The sequence below is a fragment of the Ursus maritimus genome, unplaced genomic scaffold (assembly GCF_017311325.1).
Source record: "Ursus maritimus isolate PB19 unplaced genomic scaffold, ASM1731132v1 scaffold_36, whole genome shotgun sequence".
NCBI classification, from domain to species: domain Eukaryota; kingdom Metazoa; phylum Chordata; class Mammalia; order Carnivora; family Ursidae; genus Ursus; species Ursus maritimus.
In genome coordinates, this window is record NW_024426230.1 from 1,799,858 (window position 1) to 1,817,570 (window position 17,713).

The 17,713-nt window shown below is 42.4% G+C and overlaps 1 protein-coding gene across 1 annotated transcript; it reads left to right on the forward strand.

The window, feature by feature from the left end:
* The first annotated feature begins 7,674 nt into the window (after positions 1–7,674).
* On the forward strand, positions 7,675–15,684 carry NGDN (neuroguidin). Its single transcript, XM_008710556.2, has 11 exons — positions 7,675–7,742; positions 8,079–8,138; positions 8,756–8,827; positions 12,707–12,844; positions 13,093–13,177; positions 13,261–13,313; positions 13,556–13,679; positions 13,773–13,941; positions 14,701–14,857; positions 15,002–15,059; positions 15,511–15,684. Exons 1-11 carry the CDS (start codon positions 7,722–7,724, stop codon positions 15,528–15,530), a joined length of 957 nt encoding a protein of 318 aa, XP_008708778.2. The 5' UTR covers positions 7,675–7,721; the 3' UTR covers positions 15,531–15,684.
* The last annotated feature ends 2,029 nt before the right edge of the window (positions 15,685–17,713 follow it).

A 17,713-nucleotide genomic window follows, 5' to 3' on the forward strand; every position in this document is an offset into this window, starting at 1 on the left:
TGGCCATGCTGCAGAATCACATGGAAGGCTTGTTGAAACACAGTTTCTTAGGGGATGGCCTCAGAGATTCCAATTCCATAGATTAGGTGGGGTGCCCAAATTTGCATACCTGATGTTACCGGTTTGAGGATAACACTTTGAAAACCAGTGAATTAGGGGCGCCTGGGTGGCACAGCGGTTAAGCGTCTGCCTTCGGCTCAGGGCGTGATCCCGGCATTCTGGGATTGAGCCCCACATCAGGCTCCTCCGCTAGGAGCCTGCTTCTTCCTCTCCCACTCCCCCTGCTTGTGTTCCCTCTCTCGCTGGCTGTCTCTATCTCTGTCAAATAAATAAATAAAATCTTAAAAAAAAAAAAAAGAAAACCACTGAATTAACACATGTAAATGTTCAGAATTGTGCTTGGCATAAAAAGGAAGCTGTACTGGGGGCGCCTGGGTGGCACAGCGGTTAAGCGTCTGCCTTCGGCTCAGGGCATGATCCCAGCGTTCTGGGATCGAGCCCCACATCAGGCTCTTTCGCTATGAGCCTGCTTCTTCCTCTCCCACTCCCCCTGCTTGTGTTCCCTCTCTCGCTGGCTGTCTCTCTCTCTGTCGAATGAATAAATAAAAAATAATAAAAAAAATCTTTAAAAAAAAGGAAGCTGTACCAATACATGAGGCTATGGGGCTAGTTTTTACTATTTCTGAGTTAGAATATGGAAATTTACTTGTTGGATATTTAGATTGTTTATATTTTTTATAACATCTTTATTGAGATATAATTCATATACTACAAAATTCACCCTTCCACAGTGTACAATTCAGCAGTTTTTAGTGTATTTAGAATTGTATAATCATCGCCTTTAATTTTAGAACATTTCATCACCCCAAAAAGAAGCCCCATGCCTACTCACAGTCACTCTCCAACCCCCCTGTAGTTTTTCAAACTTAAAATGTCTGAAAACAGATATATATGTGTGCGTATACGCGTGTAAACATATATATATACACGTATAAATACTTAAACCTTTTTTTAAATGATTTTGTCAGAACAGATGCCAAGAGATAGATTCCTGAGTCAATAATTATGAGCATTTTTAAGGACAGTGTGATGGTTAATTTTATGTGTAAATCTGACCGAGTCACTAGGTGCCCAGATACTTGGTTAAATATCATTTCTGGGTATGTCTGTGAGGCTGTTTCCAGGTGAGATTAACATCCGAATCAGTAGGTGGAGTAAAATAGGTTGCCCTCCCCAGTGTGGATGGATGGGTCTCATCCAATCTGTTGAGTCCCAGAACAGGACAAGAAGGTGGAGGAAGGGATATTGGTCTTCTGTCCTCAGACCAGAACTTACACCATTGGCACTCCTTGGTTTTCCGATCTTTGGACTAGGGCTGCTACCACACCACAAGCATTCCTGAGTTTCCAGCTCACAAACAACAGATTGTGGGACTTCTTAGCCTCCATAATTGTGTGAACTAATCCTTTATAATATCTCCTATTGGTTTTGTTTCTGGAGATCCCAGACTAACACATATAGCTACCCTTTGAATACATTAGTTCACAAATATTCTCTTCCTCCCCGCTATTGCTTTTTATTTTTTATTTATTTATTTATTTATTTATTTATTTATTTATTTATTATTTCTAATAGGTTTTTAAAAAATAATGTATTATTTGTTTCAGGGGTACAAGTCTATGATTCATCAGTCTTACACAATACACAGCACTCCCCACAACACATACCCTCCCCAATGTTCATCATCCAGCCATCCCATCCCTCTACCCCCCACACTCCAGCAACCCTCACTTTGTTTCCTGAGATTAAGAGTCTCTTATGGTTTGTCTTCCTCTCTGGTTTCATCTTGTTTCATTTTTTCCTCCCTTCCCCTATGATCCTCTGCCTTGTTTCTCAAATTCCACATATCAGTGAGATCATATGATAATTGTCTTTCTCTGATTGACTTATTTCACTTAGTGTAATACCCTCTAGTTCCATCCACGTCATCGCAAATGGTAAGATTTCATTTTTTGATGGCTCCATAATATTCCATTGTATATATACCATATCTTCTTTACCCATTCTATTGGTTTTTATTTTTAGCACATTGCTCATTTCTTACACTGTCCCAGTTTTCTTAAGTTTGTGTCACCAGACTGTAATATTTTCATCTTTGTGTCCCCAGAGCTGTACTGTCCAGTGCAGTAGCTACTGGACAAATGTGGCTATTAAGGACTTGAAAGGTGTTTAGAACAATTGAGAAATTGAATTTTAATTTAATTAAAATTTAAAACTAAACTAGATCAATTGATTTTCAACAAAAATTCCAAAGCAATTGAAGCAAAATGCCTTTCAACAATTGATGCTGGAGATCTACATGCAAAAAGATAAATTTAGATCCTTACCTCACACCATACACAAAAATAATTTAAAATGGACCATAGACCTAAATTTAAGATCCAAAAGCTATAGGGGCGCCTGGGTGGCTCAGTCATTAAGTATCTACCTTCAGCTCAGGGCGTGATCCCGGAGTTCTGGGATCGAGCCCCGCATCAGGCACCTCCACTGGGAGCCTGCTTCTTCCTCTCCCACTCCCCCTGCTTGTGTTCCCTCTCTCGCTGGCTGTCTCTATCTCTGTCAAATAAACAAATAAAATCTTAAAAAAAAAAAAGATCCAAAGCTATAAAACTTTTAGAAGAAGACATAGGGAAAGCTTTTGGTTAGGCATGAAGACTTACATAGGATCCCAAAAGCACAATCCATAAAAGAAAAATTGATAAATTGGACTTCGTAACAAAAACTTTTGTACCTGAAAGACACGATTAAGAAAATTAAAATTTAAGCCTCAGACCTGGAGAAAATATTTGCAAATCACATTTCTGATAAAGCACTTGTGTTAAGAATATATAAAAAACCTTTACAACTCAATAAGAAGACAACTGAATTTTAAGATGGTCAAAAGATTTATATAGGTATTTCAACAAAGATATACAAAGACATGCTAATAAATAAGCACATGACAAGATGCTCAAATTAAATTGAAATTAAAACCTCAATACCACTTCACACCCAACAAAATGGCTATCCTAAAAAAGACAGCGAACAAGAAATGTTGGTAAGCATGTGGAGAAATCAGAACCCTCAAACATTGCTGGTGGGAATGTAAAATGGCATTGCTACTTTGGAAAATTGTTTGAAGGTTTCTTAAAAAGTTAAACATACATGATCAAATACTTAGCCATCTACTTCTATTTACCCGATGGGAAAGAAACACAAACACTTGGGTGCCTGGGTGGCTCAGTTGTTAAGCGTCTGCCTTTGGCTCAGGTCATGATCCCAGGGTCCTGGGATCGAGCCCCGCATCCGGTTCTCTGCTCTGCTGGGAGCCTGCTTCTTCCTCTCCCACTCCCCCTGCTTGTGTTCCCTCTCTTGCTGGCTGTCTCTCTCTCTGTTAAATAAATAAATAAAATCTAAAAAGAAAGAAAGAAAGAAACACAAACACTTGCATGAATATGTTCATAGCAGCATTATTCATAATAGCCGAAAAGTGGAAACAACTCCAGACCCCTCTAGCCTTCCTGTCTCACATAAGGGGGAGAAACCCGGGGAGGATCATTAAGTTTACAGCCGAGGGGCACAGGCCTGAGACCTAATCACAGGATGACAGATTGCTTCCCCTTTCACCTTATCACATCAATAAGGCTCCTGTATAATAAGTGGATTATAGCTGAAAGAACTGAAAGCCTTGGATTCTGTTTTGGAAGGAGTTTGTAGAGAAACCAAAGACAATGGAGGAGACAGAAACAAGGACATTGGAGGAAACGGAAATCTCTGACACCTACACGTACAGCAAACAGTAAACAGAGCCCAACTCCTGGCCAGATAAGCATAAAACCTCACATGAAAGACCCTATCCACCTAAGCTCCTATTATCCAATACATCGTATCTGCTTTCAATAAAAAATTACAGGTCATGCTAAAAGGCAAACAAACAAATGACACCCCAGATCTGAGGAGACAAAGCAACATGAGAACCAGATTCATACATGGGAGGGATTTTGCAATTACCAATCTTCAAATGTCTCCAGGATTGTGTTTTAACCAGGTATGACAGAGTAAACTGCCTTGAAAGAAGAGGTCATTACTCACAATCCGCAAGAAGAGGGGACATGCTATGAGATACAAGGCCACACAGGGAAGCACCAGAGACAGGAGGCAAAGGGACAGGAGAAAGCATGGGCACAGTCCTTTATTGTGTCTTCTGCAGGAAAGGCAAGACAGGGCAGGGCAAACATTTTAGGATTGGCTAGTTTGAATGATTTGTAGTGAGCTTTCGGCTATAGTGGTGGTCTCCAACTGGCTGGTATCTGTCCCTGGGGTCGCTTAGAGCAGGAGAAATAGTGGCTTGTGTGTTGTAACAGTTAGATAAAGGAGATGGGTGGAGACCCGGGCTTTGGATTGGGTGGTTTGCATAAGAAAGGGGGGCTCACCCAAAGTTGTTTGCTACCTCTAAAATTTAGCCAGCTCAGGGAGGGGCAGTCTTTCCAGGATTAGGAAGGCCCCTAAGATGTCAAAGCATCATAACGTACAGAAAATTAAAAACATGATTAATGTATTATTGGACTGAGAGTTTAAAATAACTATAATTAATATGCTGAGGACTCTAATGAAAAAAGTGGATAACATGCAAGAACAGACGGGTAATGTAGAGATGGGAACTCTAGGAAAAAATCAAAAGGAAATGTTAGAAGTCAGGGGTGCCTGGGTGGTTCAGACGGTTAAGCATCCGCCTTCGGCTCAGGTCACGATCTCCAGGTCCTGGGATCAAGCCCTAGGGCCCCAGCTCCGCAGGGAGTCTGTTTCTTCCTCTCCCCCTCCCTCTCCCGTTGCTTGTGCTGGCTCTGTTTCTCTCTCTCGCTCGCTTGCTCAAATGAATAAATAAAGTCTTTAAAAAAATGTTAGAGGTCAAAAGCACTAACAAAAATGAAGAATGCCTTGGATGGTCTTATCAGTAGACTAAACAAAGGCTGACAAAAGAATCAGTGAGCTTGCAGAAATGTCAATAGAAGTTTCTTAAACTAAAATACAGAGAAAAAGGAATGAAAAGAAACGGAACTGGGATAGCTGGGTGGCTCAGTCAGTTAAGCGTCTCAGGTCATGATCCCAGGGTCCGGGGGTAGAGTTTTGTATTGGGCTCCTTGTTCAGTGAGAGTCTGCTTCTCCCTCTCCCTGCCGTTCCCCTGCCTGTGTGCTCTCTCTCTGACAAATAAATAAATGAAATCTTAAAAAAAAAGAGAGAAATAAATGGAACAGAATATCCCAGAATTATGGAACAATTTCAGTAGCTGTAACATATGCATAATGGGAATGCCAGAAGTAGGAGAAAGAAATAAAGGAGAATAAATACTTGACATAATAGGGGCGCCTGGGTGGCACAGCGGTTGAGCGTCTGCCTTCGGCTCGGGGCGTGATCCTAGCGTTGTGGGATCGAGCCCCACATCAGGCTCTTCCGCTATGAGCCTGCTTCTTCCTCTCCCACTCCCCCTGCTTGTGTTCCCTCTTTCGCTGGCTGTCTCTATCTCTGTCGAATAAATAAATAAAATCTTAAAAAAAAAAAAAAACTTGACATAATAATGGCGGAGAATTTTCCAAAATTAATGACAGAAACCAAACCAAACCTGAAACTTGGAAAGATTAGAAAACACTGAGCAGGATAAATACCAAAAAACTCCCCCAAAACAAAACAAAACAAAACAAACAAAAAAACCCTTATACTTAGGCATATCATCTTCAAACTGCAAAACTAAAGACAGAAAAATCCTGAAAGAAGTCAGAGAAAAAAAAAAACAAACTTATATCTAGAGGAATGGATAGGAATTACCATGCACGAAAATGTTATTAATGACTGACAGTTTGTGGAATTGCTGAAAGAAATAAAAAACAGTAAATTTAATGATCTCTTGTTCTTTGCCAATACTTGTTGGTTGAGTCCTGAAAGACTTCACAAAGATTTATTGCACTGTTAACTCCAAGATTTTCTTATAACAAAAAGAATAACTGGTAAGTACTTAATCATCAAAACCAAAACAAAGCAGCGTAATTTGTTTCCTCACTGACATCATAATGCATATGAATAGATTAATTTCAAGTATCAAGGAAAGGAAAATCTTATTTGTGACCTTAAAAGACAAGTATGAGAATTTATGTTGAAATGGCAACTTTTCAGGGTGCCTGGGTGGCTCAGTCCGTTAAGCATCTGCCTTCAGCTCAGGTCATGATCCCAGGTTCCTGGAATGGAGCCCCCCCCCTTGCTCAGCAGGGAGCCTGCTTCTCCCTCTGCCTGCCGCTCCCCCTGCTTGTTGTCTCTCTCTGACAAACAAATAAAGAAAGAAAGAAAAAAGAAAGAAAGAAAAAGAAAAGAAAGATCGAAATGGCAACTTTTCATAATACAAATCCTGACAAGCAGTACAAAAATTATTGATGAATAGAATGAATAGGTTATCAAGCCACTCTGAGCTTCCAAGGTGGGCTTGAAGCAGCAAACCAATGTTAAGAGTCATGGAGACTGGATAGAACCCCTACCTATTCTTCCTGAGTCTAGTAAAAGATGTAGAAACCAGTATCTTCCCACCCTGGCTGAGAAATGGGGGTTATTCCTTCCTTAATTCCAGAAGAGGGTTCCAAGTCAGGAGATCTGATTGCTAGCCCGAGGTCAGCTCGCCCTTGCGAGACTAATTCAAGACCATTATTAACCTCTGCAGTGCTTACTTCCTAAGGCAGGTGTTGGAAGCAATTAATACCGACCCAGTTCACTTTATCAGCCTGTGAGAAGCAGGAGTGAGGTGACATATTTTGAAGTATCGAGAAAAGACGAGGCAGGGCATAATGAAACACAAGCTGGATTTGGACCAAGTTCTGCTGCGGACCTGGGTGACAGGGGGTAAAGTCACATAAATCTTAACTGGCTTCCTCCTTTGTAAAACGTGCTCTCACCTCCCGAAACGGGTAGGGGTGAGGAGCGTTGGAGTGGCACATGGGGGTCTTTGCACAGCGTCCCCTCCGCTCATGACGGTGTCCGTTTCTAGACCCTGGTTCTGGGCTTCTCTGGCCGAACTCTCTTATTTACACATGAAAAAAGCTCTCGAGGACTGAGTGACTTCTCCAGGGTCACACAGGACTACTGTCACAAAGTCTATCCAAGGGCTGTGCGGTCTGCAAGGAATCTCGCGCGGCCTGCATTGGAGCAGCAGCCCGCTACGGCGGAGCCGCAACACAGCCACACCAGAGAGCAGCCGAGGACTGCCACCTAGCGGTCAGTTGTGGTCACGCAGGGGCAGAGCAGTTAAAAACATTGGGTACTGCGGCATCCGGGAAGCCAATACGTTCTCAGTTTGCTCTGCAAACTTCTTTTTGCCATTGGGCCTTTCTAACTGTCGATCAATCACTTGGCTAGTTTTTTATTGGTTTAGCTCCAAACATTCTACACTATCCACTAATCACGCGCCCCTTTCCACGAGCATTTTTACGTCATTAGATCGCCCCCCAAATCTGACGAGATTAGGCAGTTCTTCCATTCTATTGGCTGGATGTGGCTCCTCCTCCCGCACATCCTGTTCGGGGCGGAAGTGAGGGATCACTATTCCTATTGGCTTAGATTTACAAGCGGCTGTTGTCTATCAAGCTTATCGCACAATGTTAGCTCAGAAAGTACCGCCCCGGAAGAGGCGGGCTTTGTGAAGATGGCGGCGCCGGGGAGTCCCGTGAGTTTGCTTTCTCGGGTTGCTATTGTGGGATTTTCCTATACCCTCTGTAGCTCTGGGCAAATTATTGGCGCGAGGGAAGGGGGTGATGAAAGGAAGCAACCTCCCTGGCACAGCGGGGTGAGAGCAGCAGTAGGGTGACGGGGCTGAAGCTACCGCTCCTCCTGGAAACCTGGAGGACTGGCCGGCTGTGAAGCGAGGCTGCATGTGTACTGGAGTAGGAAAGTCGGAAGTCTGAGGTGTCTGAAGGAGAGAGGACGGTTTTCCATCCCCCATGTCTTCTCATAATCCTGAGGACAAAAGGGATTTTCTTTATTCTCTCTTTCCCTCTCACAGGAGGTGGTGGAGTCAGACCTGCCAAGTGCCGTCACACTTTTGAAAAACCTTCAGGAGCAGGTGAGTCACGTCACCCCTTTGGGACGGGTTAGTGACGGATTGGCTTTGATTTTGTGTGCTTCACCTCCAAACTTTGGTCGTTTGAAGGCAGGTGTTGAATGGTACCAAATACTATGAGAGCCAAGTGACTTAACGAAAACCTTTTCAGGTTAGAATTCAAAGTAATTGATATCTGTATCCAAAGCAATACAGAAGACTCCAAAAAGAAGTCTTCTGAATGAATTTCCTTTATTGTTACAGCTAAGGAAACCAATGCTGGGAAAAGTGGTGTGATTTGCTCTTTGGGTACCCAGGTGTACTGGTTGAAAGTTCAACCAGTACAGATAAAGGTACAGCACCCACCACCACCACCACTGGCCCAGTTCCCTTCCCTTCACCCATGGTTTGGTTAGATGGTTTCTGTAGCTTTAGAAGAGGTGGAAAGTTTTTTGTACTTTTTGACGAAGTATCAAAAACCATCTCTCCTATACTTTCCCAGAACTGAAAAGAAGGTAATACTGCATCTTAGGCAATGTTTCTGATGATTCTTAGGTGTCATTGTTTGGTTTTTGCCCTTCATAGGTCACAGAGATGACCAGGTATATTATTCTCAGCTGTTTTATTTGGACTAATTTCAGGTGATGGCTGTAACTGCACAAATACAAGCTCTAACCAAAAAAGTTCAAGCTAAAGCCTATCCTACAGAGAAGGTAAGACATATTTGAAGAGTTAGCATCCTGTGACTTGTTCTCCACAGTTCTTTCATCATAGGTTTGTTGAGTGTTTTCTGTGTCCTTAAGTTTAGAGCTTCAAAGATGGATAAGATCCAGTTTCTGTGCTGAAGTCTAGTGGAGAAGACAGATGAAAGCAATAGGTATGAGCAGTAGCAGTCACTTCACAGAGTCATCGTGAGTGCTGTGCAAGCCCAGGAGAGAGACTGAATAATTGCCAGAGAGCAGAGGAAGTCAGGGAAGGCTTCCCAGAGGAGAAGGATTGTGAGGAATAAATAAGAGTCCAGGGAACAGAAAGAAACAGCATGTACAAAGCCACAGAGACCTGAAAGCATGGTAATATACTGAGAAAGGAGGTCATTTAGTGTGGTTGGATATACAGTGTGTTGGGTGGGATGGGGAGTAGGAAATAAGACTAGAAAAGTAGTCACTCTGTGAAGAGCCTTGTAGGCCAACTGAGGAGTTACTACTGTATTTCTAATCTAAGATGCTGTTAATTGGGCACATACCACTTACTTCGTATACTAAAAAATGCTGCTTGTTAATCTGTGATATAAGGTTAAGATGCCATTGATTAAAAGATACATCCTGTTTTCAGAGATGTTAAAATATGAAAACAATGTGCATACTAAAATTGAAATATGGTAGGGCGCCTAGGTGGCTCAGTCGGTTAAGTGTCTGTCTTTGGCTCAGGTCATGATCCTGGGGACCTGGGATCAAGTTCCGCATCAGGCTCCCTGCTCAGCAGGGAGTCTGCTTCTCCCTTTTCCTCTGCTGCGCGCACGCGCTCTCGCGCTCTCTCTCAAATAAATAAATAAATAAAGTCTTTTTTTTTTTTAATTGAAATATGATAGTTTTCAAATTAAGGTCTTGCAGAACCTTCTTAGGGATCAGTAGATATGAAGCAGTATGAAAGGAGAGCTCTGGGTCCTTCATACCTGCTTGAACTGGAAAACTATGGTATTACCTGTTTCATATATTGAGCTTTTGTCCTAAGACATTATTTAAGCAAAATACTCCATAGGTCAACAAAAGCATGAAAATCGTTATGGTAGCTTAGTAAGAGACTTTGAAGGATTTTTTTTTTCCTTAAGTAGGCTCCACACCCAGTGGGGTTGGAGCCCAAAGTGGGGCTTGGACTCACGACCCTGAGATCAAGATCTAGGCTGACATCAGTTGAAGCTCTTATTCTTTTTTTTTTTTTTTTAAAGATTTTATTTATTTATTTGACAGAGATAGAGACAGCCAGCGAGAGAGGGAACACAAGCAGGGGGAGTGGGAGAGGAAGAAGCAGGCTCATAGAGGAGGAGCCTGACGTGGGGCTCGATCCTGGAACGCCGGGATCACGCCCTGAGCCGAAGGCAGACGCTTTAACCGCTGTGCCACCCAGGCGCCCCCCCTTTTTTTTTTTTTTTTTTAAGATTGTTTACTTATTTGAGAGAGAGAACACAAGTGGAGGGAAGAGGCAGAGGGAGAGAGAGAAGCAGACTCCCCACTGAGCAGGGAGCCTGACGCAGGGCTTGATCCCAGGACCCTGAGATCATGACCTAAGCCAAAGGCAGATGCTTGAAGAACTGAGCCATCCAGGTGCCCCTAAAGGTTTTATTCTTAAGTAATCTCTACACCCAGTGTGGGGCTTGAAATCACAGCCCTGAGATCAAGAGTTGCATGCTCGACTGACTGAGCCAGCCAGACACCTCTATAGCTAATAGAATTTTAATACATTCTCCTTTTGCCTTTCTTTCTCATCATGCAGCTTTGTTCTTAACCCATTTTTATATTTTTCTGCTTTTTTTTATCTTTGTGTTTTCTTTTTGTTGTTTTTCTTATGTGCTTATAACTCAGTTTGAACTTGACAATATCCAAACTTGTCAGAAGAACCTACTTCTCAAATTCTTGGCTGGTTCTGGGCTGCCAGCATGTTCATTAGATCACTATAGGGGCACCTGTCTGGCTCAGTCAGAAGAGCATGTGACACATAACCCCAAAAAATGAAAAAACAAAACAAAAACCACACCAAAAAACTTACATTAGATCACTGTATGTTTGTTTATTCATTGAACAGATATTTAGTAACTTATCTCTCAGAACCAAAACCTTACTAGGCGCTTTACAGATTAGAGTGCTTTCATATTACTTATTTAAGCCTCATAATTACTTTTTGGGGCAGAAAGGAAATACTGTATATGTTACAAATGAGGAGACCAGGGTCATAAGGTTAAGTGACTTACCCATTATTTGACTACCAAATGCCTGATTCAAAACTTAAACTCAATTTGTCTTTAAAATCTTTGCTCCTTCTCCTGTTATCACTCTAGTGCTGGTTTCAAGAGCTTTGCATGTTGGTTTAAAGATACCTAGGGCTTAGGTGTTAGAGTCAGACTGAGTTTGAATCCTAGCTGTACTAATACTCTGTAATCATAAGCAGAATATTTAGCCTCTCTGAAATAGGTCTTCCCAGGGCTGTGGACTTCTACGGCTCCATTTCATGTCATCACAAAAAAAAATTTTTTTAACAACCATAACTTAAGTCGGCTCATGTTACTTATATGTAAAAGAATAAACTTCTATAACGTTTGATTGATTTTCTGACTGTAGATATAATGTTTTTTTTTCTTAAAGATTTTATTTATTTATTTGACAGAGAGAGAGGCAGCGAGAGAGGGAACACAAGCAGGGGGAGTGGGAGAGGGAGAAGCAGGCTTCCCGCTGAGCAGGGAGCCTGATGCGGGGCTGGATCCCAGAACGCTGGGATCATGACCTGAGCCGAAGGCAGACGCTTAACAACTGAGCCATCCAGGCGCCCCTGTAACGTGTGTTTTAATTTTAGAAAGTTTGGACGATGTGTAAAACCACAAAGAAGAAAATTTAAAAACAATATAATCTGAGGTAACTACTGGAATACATGTTTAGAAATTTCTTTTATTGTTAAAGTAGTAGATGCTTGATGGGAAAACACTTTCACAGTGTGCACACTCCATTTCTTCCTTTTCCTCACCTGGATCCCCGGGGGTAGCAGTTGTTAATAGCGTGTTATCTTCCAGAGATTTCTCTCTATATATAAAATGTTTGGAAGTGCCTGGGTGGCTCAGTTGGTTAAGCATCTGACTTCTGCTCAGGTCATGATCTCAGGGTCCTGGGATTGAGCCCCGTGTCTGGCTCCAGGCTCCCTCTTCCTTTCCCCTTCCCCGTGCTCGCGTTCTCCCTCTCTCTCTCTCTCTCTCTAATAAATAAGTGAAGTCTTCTAAATAATTAAATAAAATGAAACGTGTGCATCATACCCCCGCCTTCGTTGGAACCACATTGTAGTGCAGAAAGTGTGCTGACATGGAATTAAGTCCATGTCAGTAGATGTAGATTATTGTTTTTTAACTGTATTGCCTAATTCCATTGTATGGGGATAAAGTCAGTAATTGTTTTGATTAAATTAAAATTAAGCACTGTATGGAGACATTTTGATCATCAAAATTTGGAGAGGCCTTGCAGGTGGAGGCCAAGGATGCTGTTCAACATCCTGCAGGGCCCAGACAGCCTTCACAACAAAGAATTATCCATTCCCAAATGTCAGCGGCTCTGAGGTTGAGAAACCCTGCTGTAGCTATTTTGGGGGATACTTTATTGATTTTCCTGTTCTTACTGTCTTCCAGTAATTCTGAGAGGTTTGCCTCTCTCGTGTTAGCATAATTGTCTCTTTGGCCATTTTAGGTACAGTCACCTCCTTGAGACTATTCCGGATACCGTATAGGAACTGATTGGGAAAAATTCGAACTCAGAAAAAATTACCCTGTTTATCCTAGGCCTTCCTCCTGATTCTTTGGCTAAAACTGACTGCATCTCTTACTCTGTTGTTCACCTCAGGGTCTTAGCCTCTTGGAGGTAAAGGACCAGCTACTGCTCATGTACCTTATGGATTTGACCCATCTCATCCTGGACAAAGCCTCAGGAGGGTCTCTTCAGGGACATGCTGCAGTTTTGAGACTGGTGGAGATTCGCACGGTATGAAACACTGGCATCTTAGCATTCTAGGTTTCCACAGCCTGAACTCTAGGACTGTCACACAATAGCTCTCATTTAAATGGGTGTTTTGATGATTAAGTGAGGAAACCAAATGAAAAAACTGTTTTCTTCTTCATTTGCTCAAATTTATGTGTATTTTAGGTTCTTTATCTGGCGACTTAATATAGAGACTCTGATGTATTTTTAATTTTGGGAAGGGAATGTAATCCTGTGTAACCACATTATAGGTTTTGGAGAAGCTTCGTCCCTTGGACCAAAAACTGAAGTATCAAGTTGACAAACTAGTCAAGACTGCAGTGACAGGCAGCCTCAGTAAGTGGCAGAAACTGTAAGGTTATGTGGGGACCGTCATAAATTTCCAAATCTTGCAAAATCTCTTGGGCTTTTTATTTCAGGTGAGAACGACCCACTCCGTTTTAAGCCTCATCCCAGCAATCTGATGAGCAAGGTAGGGAGTTGCGTTATCCTGGTTCCCCTGAGGACTCTCAGCCTGAATGAGCCTCGTAGTGACCCCGGATCTCCTGGGATTCTCTCATTACTGTTGACTCCCATCTTGTGCCTTAGAATATAGAGTATGAGATTTTCCTTTCTCGCTCTTGTTTATATTCCCACCTCCCCAGGGTACTCCAGCTTTGGTTTTTCTTATTGTCTAACACTTCCTAAGTTTATGGACATTATGTTCTTTAATAGTTGAGCTCTGAGGATGAGGAGGAAGATGAAGGAGAAGAAGGCCAATCTGAAGCTTCAGGGAAGAAATCTGCAAAAGGAACGGTTAAGAAATACGTTCCACCACGCTTGGTTCCAGTACATTATGGTATGAACTGTGGCTGCTGCCTCCTCAGCATAAATTGTGTCTCTCTTATCCTTCTCTGTTCTGGGATAACCCTTACTGATTTGTATCACATAGATGAGACAGAAGCGGAGCGGGAGAAGAAGCGGCTAGAACGGGCCAAAAAACGGGCATTGAGCAGCTCTGTCATTCGTGAACTGAAGGAGCAGTACTCAGATGCCCCAGAGGAAATCCGTGACGCTCGGCATCCGCATGTTACTCGCCAGAGTCAAGAGGATCAACACAGGTCTGAGTGCTTGCCGTTGGAAATTGTTTTCTGCGCCATAGAAGCCTGTCCTTATGCTTTGGATGAATGTGATTAAGTCTGGTACCCAGAGAACTCACATTATCGAGAAAGTGGAGTGGAAGACAGGCTAGTGGTTTCTAAGAATGAGGGGTGTTAAGTACAGAATAGGAACTAGAGGAAGAATGTTTTCTTTTTCCCAGCTGTTGAGGCTGAACAAATGCTAGAGGAAAAGGAATATGTGCAGTTCCACCCTGTGGGGCTTTAGAAATTCTGTATTTCGCTGTCACAGTTCTCTTTTCTGTGTAGAAGGCAATGAAGTCAGATTTTTATAATGGCACTGAGAGCGCTAGATAAGTTCGGGAAAGAAAAGCAGAAAAGCAATTGTGATACAAATACTGACTCACCAGTTTTGCCTTGGCGGCAGTCTCTGTTGATAGATTTGAGTGAGGGGGCCCGTGTAGGGAATCCTGTTTGTGAAGGTGAAGTCGAAGAGGTTTCTAGTATAATAGTTTATAAGTATTCTTGTGGATGGACCGTGAGTTCATTTCTAGGGAGGAGGGAGGTTCTACCATAAAGAACACTTCGTTGAGGAAGCTCAATATTAGACATCTGGTTTGTTCTTAAATACTCTGTTGATTTGCTATGAAATTTCTTGAGAGCTATATGAACAGGGGTGAGTAAATACCTGGGCCCGGGTTCTTGGCTGCAGCTTTCTGTGTGTGTGGACTAAGCATGTTGTAAACTGTGTTCGTGTGGCAGGATTAACTATGAGGAGAGCATGATGGTGCGCTTAAGTGTCAGTAAACGCGAGAAAGGACGGCGAAAACGGGCGAATGTCATGAGCTCACAACTCCATTCCCTCACACACTTCAGCGACATCAGTGCTTTGACAGGAGGAACCCCTCATCTTGATGAGGTAAGGTTGTGGGTACAGTGGTGGGAGACAGCCTCCTGGATTCCAGCCAGATGGATGTGGGGCTCATTACCATGCGGAATGCAGGAAGGGGTGCTAACCCTCGGAAATACACCGCCATTCCTTCACTTCTCCATCCGTCTTCAGGATCAGAATCCTGTTAAGAAGCGGAAGAAGATACCGAAGAAAGGTCGGAAGAAAAAAGGTCAGTGAATGGCTAGGACTTGGATGGTGAAGTGCAGGGGGGGGCAATACAAGTTGGGACATCAGCTCTCTGGATTTACCATCCTAGGTGTCAGCACTGCCCCTAGTATCTCTGCCTGACTGGGCATTGATCTCTTTAGAGGTGGGCTTCGTTGTTCTTTGTCAAGCTGAAAATCAGCATCATTCACAAAAAAGATTTCTGGATTCTGTCTCTAAGATCCCACAGTTTGTGTGCGGTCTTCCTTAAGTAGAACTGTGGAAGTGCCACTTGAAGGAAGCGTTATCATGATTCAGTTTCGTTCCTACTTCTAGTCTTTTGTCCTGGGAGGATGCAGAGTACTGCCCAGGGGACCCCCCCTTCTTGAGCCCTTCCCTCTAGGTGTTCTTTTTTTCCTATCCCCTCAGCTTTTCCAACTGTCCTGTGCCTCATTCTTGGTTTCCCTTCCTTTCAGGTTTTCGGAGGCGGCGGTGATTATGGGTGTCCATATTTATATGTATATTTGTTGTCATCCTGGGATACTTCTAATTTCACTGTATGTAGGTGTTTTTTTTTTCCCCCTTGAAATTCATTGTTTGCTCTGGATATATGGAAAGACCTTTATTAATAAAACTGATTTTACTATGAATTGAAGCCCCTTTTGCACATGTATGGTATGACTGGAATCACTGGGTGTGGGGTATTTTTGGTGAGAGGGTGATAAAAGGGAAAAAGCATAGATGAAATTTTGGAGGGGGAGTGAGAGAAGTTTGGCTTTATACGGTTTCCTTTGAATGGTATATTTTCGTCAGAAACTGTAAATTGGTTATTTAGCAAAAGAATATTGGGAGGTTTGAGTACTGTAATCAACTCTTCCAACCCACATTGCCCCAGTTTTGTGTATGATTTGTTATAATTGAATTCAAATCATAAATATGTGGGTCTTGTTTTGTTAATGTATCTTGCTGGCCACCAGGTGGCATCAGTGGTTCAGGAAACCTCCTTTGGTGCTTGACTGTAGGAAAAGCTATGTAGAACCTTTCCTTGTCCACAAGTTACTCTTGTCTCCGCTTCAGAATGTTTTTCTTTTCTTTCTAAAATAGTATAAACATAGGGCCGATCTTTGGTCAGTTACAGAGTTAATTTGGAGAGAATAGCAGAGTGAACGAGAAGACTAGAAAAGAGTCAGTATAGTCTTGTGTTTTGTAGCCTCTTTGACCCTCCCTCAACTAAGCCCCCAGTTTACCAGTCAGTAAAGGCCAATCCTTTTACAAAGAGCTTGCAAAGGAGTGCCAAAAATAGGCAGACAGAATATTCCTAGCTTGAAGACCAAAAGAGTGAGAATCCCACAGAAATATCAGCCTAAGTCAAGGGACTGGTAGGAGTTACATATCTGAGATCTTGTATTCTGTCCACAGAACGATCTCTGTTGGTGGGAGATCCTTCAGGCCTTGGATAATACAGAAAGTGGAAAGAGGAACAGGAAGGGACAGAAGTTGAAGAATCTGTCGAATGAGTTCATTGGAGTTTTTATAAGGGCTTGGGATTTCCTGAAAACCTAATTTTGTGTCTGCATTCCTGGGCAATGTCATGGAGAAGGGGTATAATTAGGTTATGATATCACTAAATCCTTGTTGATTCTGAGTCCCATGAATTTGGATTTACACTGCTCTTCCCAACTGGGTGGCGTCTGTTTTTAGTCAACTGTAGCCTGGTAGAAAGTAGGAGACAAGCTAGTACTGTCTTCTGTCCACTCTTGGACCGATCACTTAACATCCCTGGCCTTTAATTTTCCTCAGCTGAAAAATGAATGTGTTAGACTGAATCTCCAAGATTCTCTCCAGGATGGGCTTATTTCTGGGGCCTTGATCTTTTAGTCTTTGGCAGATCTGAGGGAGCCTGACCTGCCCAGGACCCTCATACTTCTGTTTGCTCTAATGAATCTAAGCAAAGAGCCACAAGAACAGATTTAGAGATTCTTTTCCCTATCTGGCTGAGCTAACTGGACAGGAGGTTCAGTTCAAAAACGCTTTAGTTAGGACCACCATATTCCCACATTCGCTTCTTAGGACTAACTGTTGCATTTGTTTCTAATTTATTAAGATTTTTGGGTTTTGGGAACTGCCAAGGGAAAGGGAGTACTTTTTCTTTTTTAAGATCTTACTTTGTGTTACATACTGAGCTTTATACATAATCCTTACAAATTATATACTGCCTATATTTCACCAATGAGGAAACTGAGACATTTAGGCAGTTTGCCCAAGATTACATGGCTAATAAATTAGACAGCCAGTGCTTGAAGAACAGAGTGTGGAGGCCCTCAGGTGTCATGGGGATCATGAAAGTCTTCAGGTTGTTTTTTTCCTTTTTAAAAATAGTGGTAGGTAGTTTATAGCCTTTAGCTCCCCCTTCCCTACTGCCCCATTTCTGTTCAAGGTCTTGCTTTCAAAGAAACCACAAGTTCCAGATTCTGTTCTGCCCTCTTGGTGGTATACCAGTGAACTGAACAAACAAAAGCCCCTACCATTGTGGATCTTATATTCAAGCCAGTCCTTAATCCCAGGATATCTTGTTATCCCTGGTTTTCTAGATGATAGGCACTATTTGAAAGAGGTTTCCAACAAAATGTTAAATAATTTCTGAGATATTTGCCCCAGAGTCATCAAATACCATTTAGA